Source organism: Phocoena phocoena, chromosome 7 (genome assembly GCF_963924675.1).
Source record: "Phocoena phocoena chromosome 7, mPhoPho1.1, whole genome shotgun sequence".
Lineage (NCBI taxonomy): Eukaryota > Metazoa > Chordata > Mammalia > Artiodactyla > Phocoenidae > Phocoena > Phocoena phocoena.
In genome coordinates this window covers 25,989,058-26,002,443 of record NC_089225.1, presented here as the reverse complement: position 1 = coordinate 26,002,443, position 13,386 = coordinate 25,989,058, and the positions used below count along the sequence as shown (strand labels likewise).

At 33.2% G+C, this 13,386-nt stretch overlaps 1 protein-coding gene across 1 annotated transcript in view; it reads left to right on the top strand.

Moving 5' to 3' along the window:
• Window positions 1–13,386, top strand: part of LRP1B (LDL receptor related protein 1B) — a 1,473,103-nt gene that overhangs the window by 1,145,496 nt on the left and 314,221 nt on the right. The window contains exon 43 of the mRNA XM_065880137.1: window positions 720–924. Coding sequence (XP_065736209.1) covers window positions 720–924 — 205 coding nt within the window. The remainder of the gene's footprint in view (window positions 1–719; window positions 925–13,386) is intronic.

Here is a 13,386-nt window from a genome sequence, read left to right as displayed (position 1 = left end):
CTTCCATAGACTCCTAGGCCTTCTTCAAAGAATAGTTTGACAAACACTGATTTAAAATATTCTAGAAAATCTGTAAGTAACAGATACTATGTTTAAGGATTTGAGAGTGACCCCTGGAATTCTAGAAACAGCACTGTAATTTATAGGAAAATCACACTGATAAACAGAGGAGGGAAAAAAGACATTAAATAAATATAGGAGTTTAGTAATTGCTCTAAAATATAAACAGAGAAGAATGCAGAATTTAAAAAGCAAACCTAGAGGGAGAGAGAGATTCTGATTTTCACCAACTGAAGGAGAGAAATATTGTTAGGTTAAGAACGATGTCCAAAATGATAACAACGCAGGATCTGCTGAAGCATTATAATAATAAGTTAGAGTATATTTGCAGTTCATAGCAAATTTAAAATAACTATTTTTGTCCCTGATTAAAATAAATCTTTACTATGCATCAAACTGATTCAGTTTAATTAAGTTACTATTTGAAAGATAATTGTTTTTCAGAAATATTTTCCAGGTCATTTAAGAAACTGAGAAAAATATATATGCAACTATAATATACATATTTCCCCTTATTACTAAAACTTCCTCAAGGGTCATAGAATATGAGATAAGTAATTTTGCTTCTTTTTAAATAATTTGACATTGCCATGTTTCTACTAATGTTGTTACTGTTAATGAAAATTTTAATCTATTATCACAATTTTCATTTTAATTAGTTTAATGTTTTGGACCAACTGGAATGAGCAGCATCCAAGTATCATGAGATCTACTCTGATTGGGAAAAATGCTCAAGTGGTGGTCAGTACAGACATACTCACTCCAAATGGACTCACCATTGACCACCGTGCAGAGAAGCTGTATTTCTCAGATGGCAGCCTAGGAAAAATTGAAAGGTGTGAATATGATGGATCCCAGAGACATGTAAGTTAACTGAGAATTTCTTGATTATAGATTTGAAAAATGATACATTTGGAAAATACATGCTTTATAGTGCCTAAAATATGCATATTAAGGGATTTCAAAATAGCTAATTGTTCGAACCAATACAACTGAATAATCTGTTCAGTGAAAAACAAAACAGCAGATAAAATTTTGAAAACTTTCTTAAGTGCCTTTGCTACCATGGAGACAGTCCAACTCTTATGGAGAAACAGTAACTGATTTTCTCCTAGTTATGAATTGAATTGGTATTGTTAGAGTGATTTGCGTAAACTTCATTGTTATTTATAATTTTTTAAAATGTGAAATGAAATTGGTTAGCTGCCCTAGGATAAAAGAACATTGGAAAGTAATGAAATGATCCTCTGTCTGTGTTTGGGTCCTCAAAGCAACCTCAGAAGCTTTGAAGAGAGAAGAGTGGAATTCCTTTCACAGGCTCATTCTCTGTCTCTTTTCTCTGAATTCCAAATAAAATGTTAATGGGAGTGTCTTTATGCTGCCCCTGGAGAACATTTACAGGAGATATTTAGGGCCTGTAGAATGGTGAACGTCCAGTTCCTCACCATATCTTATGAGGATGGTAGCCCTTGGCAACTGGGAAAACTCAGGGTTCAGCAGGGTAAGGTCTGGTTTGTTACACCACTGGAGGAATCTACCCCAGCCCCTCTTCACCAGTGCATGCTTGAATGACAAAATGATCCTGAGGCTCTTAGCTCTTCCACTGAGCTTCTGGAAGGACCATCTTCATGGGCCATATTTTCTCTATCACAACTACAGTGCCTTATGGTATTAAACCAACATAGAGAATACGTATGAATAGCTGTGGCAGTATTTCAATAAAACTTTATTTACAGAAGCAGGCAACCAAACAGCAGGCCATATTTGCTAACACCTGATTTATACCATTAAGCACACTGTTTAATTCAATTGAGTATATACCTGTACGTATATATCTACATATTATATCTAATATAGATATATATATCTATACTTACATACATATATAATATTAAATATGTATATATACACACATTATATTATATAGTGAAACATAGATATTTATCTTAGGGCAACTAACTAAATGTATATATATATGCATATTGCATATACATATATTGCCTATATGTATATATGTGTGTATATATAGATATGTGTATGTGTGTGTGTGCATGTATGTGTGTGTGAGTTTCTTGAAGATGGAACAAGTGCATTGATTTACATTCTAGTATAGACACCTCATCTAATTGTGGAGTGGATACTTCAAGTAGCAGTGATATAGTACAGTTGAGTGATTAAGGAAAATTGAAATAATCAGCTAAGATCTGATAAGTTCAGTTTGTGCTAAAGGTAATAACTCTGATCAAAGAATTCTTTGCCTAAATTCTTGGTCTGTCTTTTCAATTAAAGGCCATGTGACCTAAGGCAAATTACTTAGTCTTTATGAATTCTAGTTTTCCGACATGCAAATTTCAGGGTTATTATGAGGATATAGTGTGAAAATATATGTCTCAGAATACAGCAAAGAAATCCTAAATGAACTTAGTGGGTAATGCTTTTGAGAAATAGGTAAATCATTATCCTGGATATGGTATTATTTTGTATTATGGCCTAATACAGAAAATGCTTCTGTAACTCCTCCTAACAACATTTTGTCCACTTTATTTTTTATATACATGTTTTTCTTTTCCCTCCTCAGTCTACTGTTATGTATGATACTTATAGCTACTCAAGGTGATCCAGTAATCAGATAGCTCTGATCTAAATAATTCAAAGGCTTTCTTTTGACATTAAAAAAATACGCACAGTTATGATTCCAGCTCTCCATTTCCCATCCTAGTCTAAACCAGGATAATTTCTGGCTGGTTGTAGTTAACAATGCTATATTGTACATTTGAAGTGGCTAAGAGAGTATATTTTTATAGTTTTTACCACCAAAAAAAATTGTAACTATGTGAAGTGATGGATATATTAACTAAACTTATTGTGGTAATCATTTTGTAGTATATACATATATCAAATCATTATGTTCTATACTTTAAACTTACATAATGTTATATGTAAATTATATGCCAGTAAAGCTGGACAGAAAGATTTCTGTCCTGTAGAGATGACAATGTTGAGTAGAGAACATTACTTTAAAGGATACGGGTGTATTCCCCCATACAACATTGATCCATTTTGTCTCAAAGTTAGAACTACATAATCCTTTTGCTCTTCTCCAGTAAATCGGCTTTACCATCAAAATTTCTGGTTGGGCCTAAAAATTGGGAAAATATTTCAATGTTTATTACGTTCTTACATGAATCTCACTAATTTGCTGGTTTTCCAGATTCTATTGCCAGTGTTGATCATGGGTACCTTGAATTTACCACCAACTTATATACTCTTTGTGATATCCATTGTTTCCTATATTTTAGTCATGATTTTACAACTAGAACTTGTTATCTGTCCCTGAATTCCATTTTTTAATTGACGTGAATTTCTGAATACTTATTACACTTTAAATTGCCTGTTTTCGTGAACAATCAGCTGTTTATATAATCTATTACTAATATAAGCATAGAATTTTGAGGCTGAGAGTATAACTGAGGAGCTAGGTCATCTCCTATTATCTTTAGAAAAGGTTAAATATGCAATCTGGCTTATGTTTCAAGATTTTAAAAAAGGATATTTCCTGAGGAAGAAAGAAATACTACTTATTCTGAAAAAAATATTCTGGGGATATGGCATAATATTATAGAAGTCTCAGAAACTCTAAAAACTCTTCTATTATCTGATAACTGTTGAAAAAGTGGACCAATTTGTCTAATACCCTATCCATTCACTCCCCAGTTTTATATTTTTAATTACATGTACAAAAGTGTGAACAATATCAATTATTAATTTGATTTGTGCCTATCCACTTGAGTTGAAGTCTTGGAAATCAAAGGATACCTTTTGGAACAGATTTCTTTTTAAATCCTCACAGAACCTAAGAGCTCCTTATCTGAAAAACTTGCATGTAACCAGTTCATTCATTCTAATCTTCATTTGATCTCTCTGTACCAGGCCCTTTTGTTTATGTGTGTGTGTGTTTCCTACTATGTCTGTTCCTCACTCCTATATGGTTCCCCTTGGGCAAAAATACTAATGTAATTGATATATATTCATCCAATTACATATACATATATATACACACACACATATATACATATAATACACATGCATGTATACATATATATTTAAAATAGATCAAGTAACCAACATAATGAATTTCATTTTTACATTTTTGGAATACACTGTACAAGGCACTGCAGAAATGTGTGATGGGGTATAATCATGGAGTTAAAAAGAATGACATTTAGGAAGTAAAAATATAGAAGGTTAAAATAGTCTATGAAAGACTTAAAATGCCAAGAAATATAAGAAGAGATGTAAAACATTGTTTAATTTATAAAGTCAAAAAGAACTGAGACAATGCAATATAAATGAGTGGCCAGAGAAATAATAATTTCAGAAAGAAACATTTCCTTTGCATAGATGTATATTTTCTAGCTTTGGATGACACAGATGATCATAGAGCATATAGAGAGATCAGATATCCCCAGGGGAGGTGACAGATTGGAAAGAAGCTAGACATTAAAATCTGAAATATTTGAGAGAGCACCTTCTTTAATGAAAAGAAAGCAAGCTATTTATTAAGTTAATTGATAAAGTTTGGAGAGATTCTTGTAAATCTAGGCATTTTGAGCCTACAAAGTCAGTACAGTGCTATTCCTCTCCCAAAGTGTGTTTGAAGAGCCTTTCTTCTCTTGAATTTCCATAGGAATTAAACTGTGGTCAAGCACTGTTTTTAAACTCTGGTTTAAACAGTCTGATAGGCTTAATTCCTGCATTACATCTTAAAGCCTTTAAATGCTCATGTACATTATAAATCTTTAGAATGGAACACAGTTATGTAGCTTTGTTCTTATCAGGAAATCTTTTTTTTTTTAACATGGTATGCCATGGGCTTAAGTGTTTGTAGGGACTTGAAAAATACTGATATACTATTTACCAGTCACTTAGTTTATTAGAGGAATATTATAGAACCCATTACTAATCAGTAGATTAGGGAAAGAGATCCTTTCAAACATCAGAAGAGAAATCAGAAAAAAAATGTGTTTTTTAAAATACATTTTACCTTTTCTATTATAGTTATGTGATAATATTTAGCTAAACAAATTCATTCATAGGTTTAATTTCTTTTGTCAAACTCAGAGTTAGATTTTATTTTTCTGTTTCATCTTACAGTGAGGTCATAATAAAATACAGGTACACACAGTTTAAATCTGACCTGTATTGATAAAAATATACAATAATTGGCTGGTTCTTTTTTAAATTTTAAATACACATTAACTTGTATGGTGGTCCTACCTATAATTTTATTGAGGAAAGCATTCTCTGTCTAACAAGATACAATTGAATGCTTTTGTGTGATCTAGTTATTAGGGAAAAAAACAGATAATAATTTCATTCTGTTTTATTTTTATTTCTGTTCTATATCTGTTGTTCCAGTAGATGAAACAATAACTAATGTTGACAGGGGCTAAGACAGCATGATTATAGCCTTTCTCCCTGGTGTTACCCTGTAAGTGTTAATCATTTCTTGGAAGGCATCTGCTACCCGAGTGACACAAACCCTTCCAGAAGAGATGTTGTTTATATTCCTAGAAATTGCAATTGCTGACGTTTCTTACTTTTGACATTCTTTTAGAAACTTTGTCCAGAGTTCTTTTTTTTTTTTTTTTTTTGGTTTGGTTTGGTTTGGTTTTTTTCCAGAGTGTATTCCCAGGCAGAAAAAATAAGTCCTAAGACCTATCTTTAGAATGAGAAGGATACAGGATAATCTGTCTTCTAGATAAACACATTCTGATGACATGAACTCTTTTGACTGACAATAGGAAAAATAGTTTTTTTTTAATTAGTCAATTAAAAGTAAGATCAAACACAAGAATATTTGATGTCCTATTTTTTATGGCACCAAATATTTTCTTTCTCCTTATAGAATCAGTTATTTCATTCCATAAATGAATCAAGAAATAGATCTATCATCTCTCTCTCTCTCTCTCTATCTATTATATATCTATCTATCCATCCATCTATATCTTCTACCTAATCTGTAAATGTCTAGGCTGTCTACTCTTTTTGATAATATAGTTTTATTTATGCTATGAAACCTAGAGAGCCTGAACTCTGAAACTTATAGAATAAGTTTTGATGCCCAGAAAAGTGAATTTTCTGACGACGTGCTAAGTTTGAATTAGTCAGTTCAAAACCATATTCTGTCACCAAAGAAAAGGCACTGTGGTCTCAACTTTATAAAACATGTAAAACATTTTAATATAACAATTTAAATGTTTGATTTAAAAATCAATGTCAGCATAAGTAGTCACTAAAAAGTTAAGTGAACTGGAAATTTTTCCACCATTAACTGGAAAAATCCAGTATTATTTCACAAATTAGGAAACTCAGGCCCCAAAAGGCTACATTAATTTCTAATGTTCCTGTGTCCAATATCTAATGTCAGTTATAATTCCCAACTCTTTATTAGAGCCAATATTATTGTTATTATTTATTTTGTTTATTATTATTATTTATTTTTTAATTTTAATTTTTTGGCCGAGCTGTGCAGCAGGTGGGGATCTTAGTTCCCCAACCAGGGATCAAACCCGCACCCCCTGCAGTAGAAGTGTGGAGTATTAAACACTGGACCACCAGGGAAGTCCCCCAATGTCCCTTTTTTTATTTTAAAAATGTTCTATAACATTCCCATTCCTATTGAAAATGAAATTTTGTATTATATCTATATATAGGTAGATAACTTTTCAAAACTCAAATTAATATCTAAGTGTAAATAAATAAATAAATATAAAGTAATTTATAATAAAATAGGACATATTCCAATATGTAAATGTACAAAAATAAGAGAGAAAACATTAGGAAGTGATCAAGATCTTTTCACTTATGCATAGAATCATCATGAATATGACAGCTGTGAAGGCAGACTCATATCAGGTGTGTTGTACTGGATACTCAAGTACTGAGAGCAGTGCTGCCCTGGGTGATGTATTTTCAAAATTGGTAATGAGTTCTTGATAAAATTCTAAACAAAATGAAGTGAAGCCATCCCTCAGTTTACATGGAATGTGACTGCCTCCATTGTACATCACTAAGATGGAAAATTGTTTTAAATGAAATATGAAGAAAAGTCTCCTGACAGCAAGTGATCTTTCTACTCTGTCTCTAATGCCTAACACATGGGATGCTGGGCCTGTCAACAGCTAGATGGACCATAGCCAAGAAGGAAGAGTGTCTGTTTGTTAGTGGAAGCATTCTGTGAACTTGAATTCTAACAGATGAGCCAATGGAATATAAGGAACTGACTGTATCCATTGTCTGCTGTATAACAGGCATGCAGTCAGGTATATTACAAATGAGTCCATTGACTACCAAATCCTGTAGGGCTGCTGAAAACTCAGGTGTTTTATTGCCTTTGATGTATCTTTGAATTCAAGAGACACCATTCAATATTCAGATTATTATAACCAGTATTATCTTCGATACATTTCAAGTGTCCTTGGATATTAATAGTTATTCAGATTATAATCTGAACTTAACAACTTCCTAATATTTAAATAATCTTAATAACTTTCTAATCTTTAAGGATAATAAATGAATAAATAGAAATGTAATAAAAAAGGAAAGAATAAGACAATATAATTCTATGAATCAATTAAAAGTGATGACATGAAATATACCTATTTCATGGGAGATTCAGTATCTATGAAGTGAAAAACATAGATTGAACAAATTAACACACTGTCACCCAGTGAACCTGGACATTGTTGTTTTACTGTATGAAGTTCTGAATCTTATTGAAGCCTTTTGTCTTAACTGGCTTTCTCTGACACCACTCTGGCAGAGGAAAGTAAGAGCTCTTGCCTTGTTACCGTCAGGTGGAGGAGGAAGCCTAGGTCCCTCACCTAGCCTCTGTTGACACCTGAGGCAGAATTGGGACTTCTCTACTTCTGGATGGGGATGTGAGTTCCAGCTCCCCACTGGGTGTCCACTGTCACCACTGTGGAGGTGACCTTATTACCACCGGATGACATGGAAATCCAGATTCTCCTCTGTGCTTCTTCTGACACCACTCCAGTGGGGAGGGGGTGGGTCCGGCATTACTGCCAGGTGTGGGTGGAAGTCCAGTCTCCTAACTTGGCCTTTGTTGGTGTGGGTGTGGATGGGTCACAGTTTTTTTTGTTTGTTTTGTTTTTTAATGTGACATTTGCCTAGAGTAGAGCAGTTACCATCTAAAATTTTCTACCTTACTAGTTAGAATCTTGCCTGGTCTTTTGGCTTCAGAGAGCAGGCTTCTGTTCTTTTCTGTGCATTTAGCATTTTGGCATTTCTGGGTTGCCAGCTTATTCAGTTCCAAGTCTGGGATATATGAGGCAAAAATAAAACCCCCAGAACTCACCACCGTGTTGTTCCTTAGTCCCAAGGTCCATAGCTGGGCAGCTTTCTTCTCTCCACCTTTCAGTCTTCTTATATTTGTTTTAATAATTTTCAGGTTTTTTAGCTGTGCTTAGTGAGAGGAATCCAGAAAATATGTCTACTCCGTCTTCCCAAAGGCGGAAGTCAGTGTGCTTATAGATTTTTAGAAATTCAAAATAGAAAAAAGGATATGCCTCATATTTATTGTTTTATAAAATATTTTTAAAGATATAAGCTATGTTCTACAAGTCTCTAAAACAGCAAAATGTTTGTCTGTGTATTGACAGTAGATCTAATTGAGGTAAGATTTATTAAATCACACATGATGTGACATGATTTACTAGAATCCAAAGACATTGAAACACTGGTCCTCCATGTGAGAGAAACAAAGGTTGTGGAAATAAAGATGATGAATTGTGTTGTCTAAATTTTATCATCTTTAACTCTATGATGTGTACACATTATCACCGAGTGAATACAATAAAGTACATATGGTGATTATGACATTGCCAAATACAGGTGCCTGAGTGAGAATAAGAAGGGAGGGGGAAAACATGTGAAATTGGTGTTAGATTAAATTGTTTTAATTCCTGGCTCTGGTTATAAAGAGATGTATGATCTTTAGCAATTAAGTGTATCTTTTTGAATCTCAGGCTCTACATATTGAGCTAGGTTTAAAATTTTCTTCCAAATTTAACCTTTTATGACTCTACCATTGGTTATGTGGAACTCAACTAGATCAGTCTTTGGATATATCTTTTCACACATTAATATGCATAATAAATGATGCCACATACTGTTTATTTTAACAAACAGTTAAATTTTAACAGTTTTAATAACAAAAGAGAGCATACTCCCTTTCAAGAAGCAGTATGATATGGCAGAAATTAACAAGGTTAGATTGTAGAAACAGACATGTATTTGAAACTTGCATCCTTGACATATTGTTTAATAATCGTGGGGCATTTTCTTAACCTTTTTGTGCCTTAGTTTCTTCTGTAAAATAGGACTAATAGTTTATGCCTCACAGAGGATATTTTGAAGAATTAGCTTTTATTATGTGCAACCTGTTACCTGACAATAGTCGACAAATATTAAATCTTATAAAACTCCCCTTGAATAATGAAAATTAAAAAATAAACTAAATTAAAAATTGTATAACGATATTCACTACACACATATAAATTTATATGAGCATGAATTATATCAATTAGACTAAATCATAAATTACCTCATTGCCTCTTCTATAGGATTACTAGCATCTGAAGAGTAAAATTTGTTTTTCATCTTTGTCTCTCCAAAAGCAAGTAGCCCAAAGTCTGGTACATTGCTGTATTCAGCAAATATTTGCTGAAGCAATGAGTAAATGGATGAATAAACTGAAAGAAAAATTATAAAAATGTTTCCCTGAATAAAATGAAAAAGTAAACTACTTAAAAAAATAGACCAAAATCAAAACTTATCTATTTCGAAGGCCTCAGCCATCCAGAGTAATTTTCTGAAAGCTGTACAATTGATATTCCTATTTTGTAGGGTAAGAATGTTATTGCAGTAGGGTTAATGGTGTTTAATTTTACCACAATCCCTTTGATTTAAATCCACATATATTTCAGTGATGGTTCAGCTTGGTTAGTCGTGCAAATTAAAGTGTTACTGAAGCTGGACTCTCTCCATAGAGATGTGTTCCTGGAGGAGAATAATGGTCAGTATCCAGGGCAACTAGTGTATTCACCCAGAAAATAACAGGTGTTCCCTCAGCATGTGATGCTGATACTGATGGATTGATTTAATATTTCTTGGAAGATTTCAATTTGTTAGGCATTAGACAGAATTTTAAAAAGTAGCCACCTGTCCCACCTGCCTCATTGTAGAAATTTAAATACAAAGATGAAAAGAACAGATAGCTAAGGAAAGCCATCCTGCACACACACACGTGTGTGTATCTACCCATATCTATATCTACCTATTCTATATCTATATGTATAAATGAGCATAATGCTTCCAGATTATTTTTCTTTGCAAACTGAACAGAAGGATAAGCAAATAAAAAAGTTTAAAACATATTTTCTTTGGTGAAATAAATTAGTAGATATGGGAAGAGTAAGAGATTAAAAATATTTATATTTAAATTCAGGAAATTCTGAATTAACTTACATGAATTTTTCTCTTCTCTGAATTCCTGATTAAACTTTTGAATTGTTCTTTAGCTGATTTTAATGTGTTTCTTATTAGTTTTACGTGCATGTAAGTCAACATGAATTTATTTAAGCTTGAGACAATATCTTGAATTTTCTTTCTGTGTTTGGCTCTTGAAAACATTTAGAATGCCAGCAAACTGATTAAAACCAATTAATTATTATTTCAACTATTTAAAAAATGATTTAAAGTAGTTTACAATAAAAGCTCAGGTATAATATGACTGTAAATAAATAACAAAAGAGTAAATTTATTCCTGAGCTTCCCAGCAGCCAAGACCTTAGGGCAACCTATTAAGTTATACAGTACTTTGATTTAGTGTACGGGGACAAAATTGTTTAGCCAGAAAAATAGATGTTTGCTGTGGCCCTAAGATGTAAAAGATTATTGTAATGAGATCTTTTATTTACATGAGAACCTTTGAGAATATATAAAAGCTAATGAAAATTAAAATGCTAAATAATTTCTACTGGCAGATATGAACAAATCATCAAAAGAAATATGGCTGGCCATCAACATGTAAAATACATTTAATAATTTTCAATTAAGTTGTTCAATTACTAAAAAGACAAGCTAATATTTAAAACTAAATGAAGTTAGTAAGATACAGGAGCTGAGTTATTGTGTAATTATTAAAGATCAAGAAATAATAAAGAAAAATGGAGGTGAAATGTAAATAATGTTAACTAAAGGTATATCTTGGAAGTAAGACTAAATTATTCATACGAAAGGGGGAACTGTTAATAACAAGCAATACTTCAGAATCTTAGGCTAGTATTTCCACCAGGATTCAAACAGAATCCTATGACCACTAATGTAGCAGCTGCAAATTTGTATAGTCAATAGTTTATCCTGCTAAGATGGTAATTCCAGACATTGAGGGCCGAAGTATCCAGGTGTTTTCTCCAGAATTAGGCACTGGAGCTGAGCACAAGTGAGGAAGGAAGGGCAAATCACTTCATGTGGTTCTACTGGCCATTTTGGAAAACTGAGACTATTCAGCTGACCCGGCCTTCTACCTCTGGGGCTGCTGAATGGAAGGAACATTACAGGGCTTGTTAGTTGAATAAAAAATAAACACCCCAGAATAACACTGCCTTGGGCAAGAGAAAAGAGCATACATTTCTTAGTTTGTCAATGATATGCTAGAAAAAGTAGAACAATTTCTTAATACCAAATGTACAGTAGAATCTCCTGGGGACCTTTTGTGTAATACAGTAGCTGAGCCCTCCCCCACGCTCCACCCCAGGACAATTAAATCAGAATTCCTGGAAGAGGCATGGGTTTTAATTTTAGTTTCCAGTTGATTTTCATGTGTAATCAAAATTGGGATTTACCATAATAAGCTATTAGAAACATAAAGGAGAGTTTACTCAATGTGTAATTGAATATATGCTAAATGAGAATATCTATATCTGTATGTCTATATCTATATATTTAAAATCCTAGTTTGGATCTCGCTTTCCTGATTCTGAATTTCTAGGAGAGTTGGCATAGGAATTTTCCCAATTTTGGTCTTCACAGTGCCTAGCACATTTTCCCCCAAATATGGAACTCTTATCATTGTTATTGGGTGATACACAGAAACATTGTCAATTTAAAGTTAATGACATAGTGTGAAAAACCATTCTATTCTTAGTGTTTTTGCAATCCTCTGACTTTGGAAGAAAAATTAAGTGTGTTGCTACATATATTTAACACCCCTGTGTTGCTGTTACTGAGAGAGAGAGGGAGAGAGAGACAGAGACAGAAAGGGCAGGGGAGAGAACTCAGACTAAACTTTGGTGAGTAATGGTATTTAATTGTAATTTGATAGCATTGTTTCCATTTCTTTGTAGATATTTTGAGATTTGCATTCTATTTCTTTTAACCGATACTGAATTTCCCTTTATATAATGAGTCAATTTAATGAAGAGTTCAAGATAAATGATAGTAGAAGTTGTATTCAGATACGGGAAAAAAAAATGTGAAAACATTTTTCTCCGTTCAGATTTGTAGAAAAACAGAGCCTGAAGCAAGAGTTTATATTTTGATTCCTTATTAGACATGCAATCCCAGGAAGTAGTAGTGAGGGAAGAAAAGAATGGGCTGAGAAGGAGGAAGAACATTTATGAAGAGGTGTGCTACAGAGCTGGCTACTTCTTAGTATCAAGTGCAATGGACTTCTTCATCTCCTGAGACCATCTTCAGAGAGACCATATAATCTATTGCACTTTAGTATAGTCCATTGGCAAGTAGTGTCAAGGAAAGGAGATAAATATATCTGCTGGCCCTTTTCTCTTGGTCAGAGATTTGACCCATGGGTTATTAATTTCCCACCATCCTGGGGAGTGGTCAGAGCCTCTAGGCACAGGCATGAAGTGAGAGCACTGTGCCCATATGAAGTTGTTTATCACATTAACTATAACCAAAAAAAGAAAGAAAGGAAGAAACAAAAAGTGGTCATGAATTCTACAGCCAGCAGTGGCTGAGAGTATCCCGATGTGTTAAGTAAGGCATGTTTACTACAATAGCATTCAAGTGACTAAAGACTGGGAAACATTGTCCTAACAAGGAGTGCTCATTCAGGACAAGGGACTGTCACAAAGGCTTTATTCTGACCCTTGAAAATTTTAAATTTGTATAAACAGTACTCTTGTGTGTTTCAGTTGTTTCATAAAGGGTTTTTAATAATAGCTACCATTTAGTGGATGCCTAATTGTTTTAGTCTTCATTTGACATAATTATGACCAA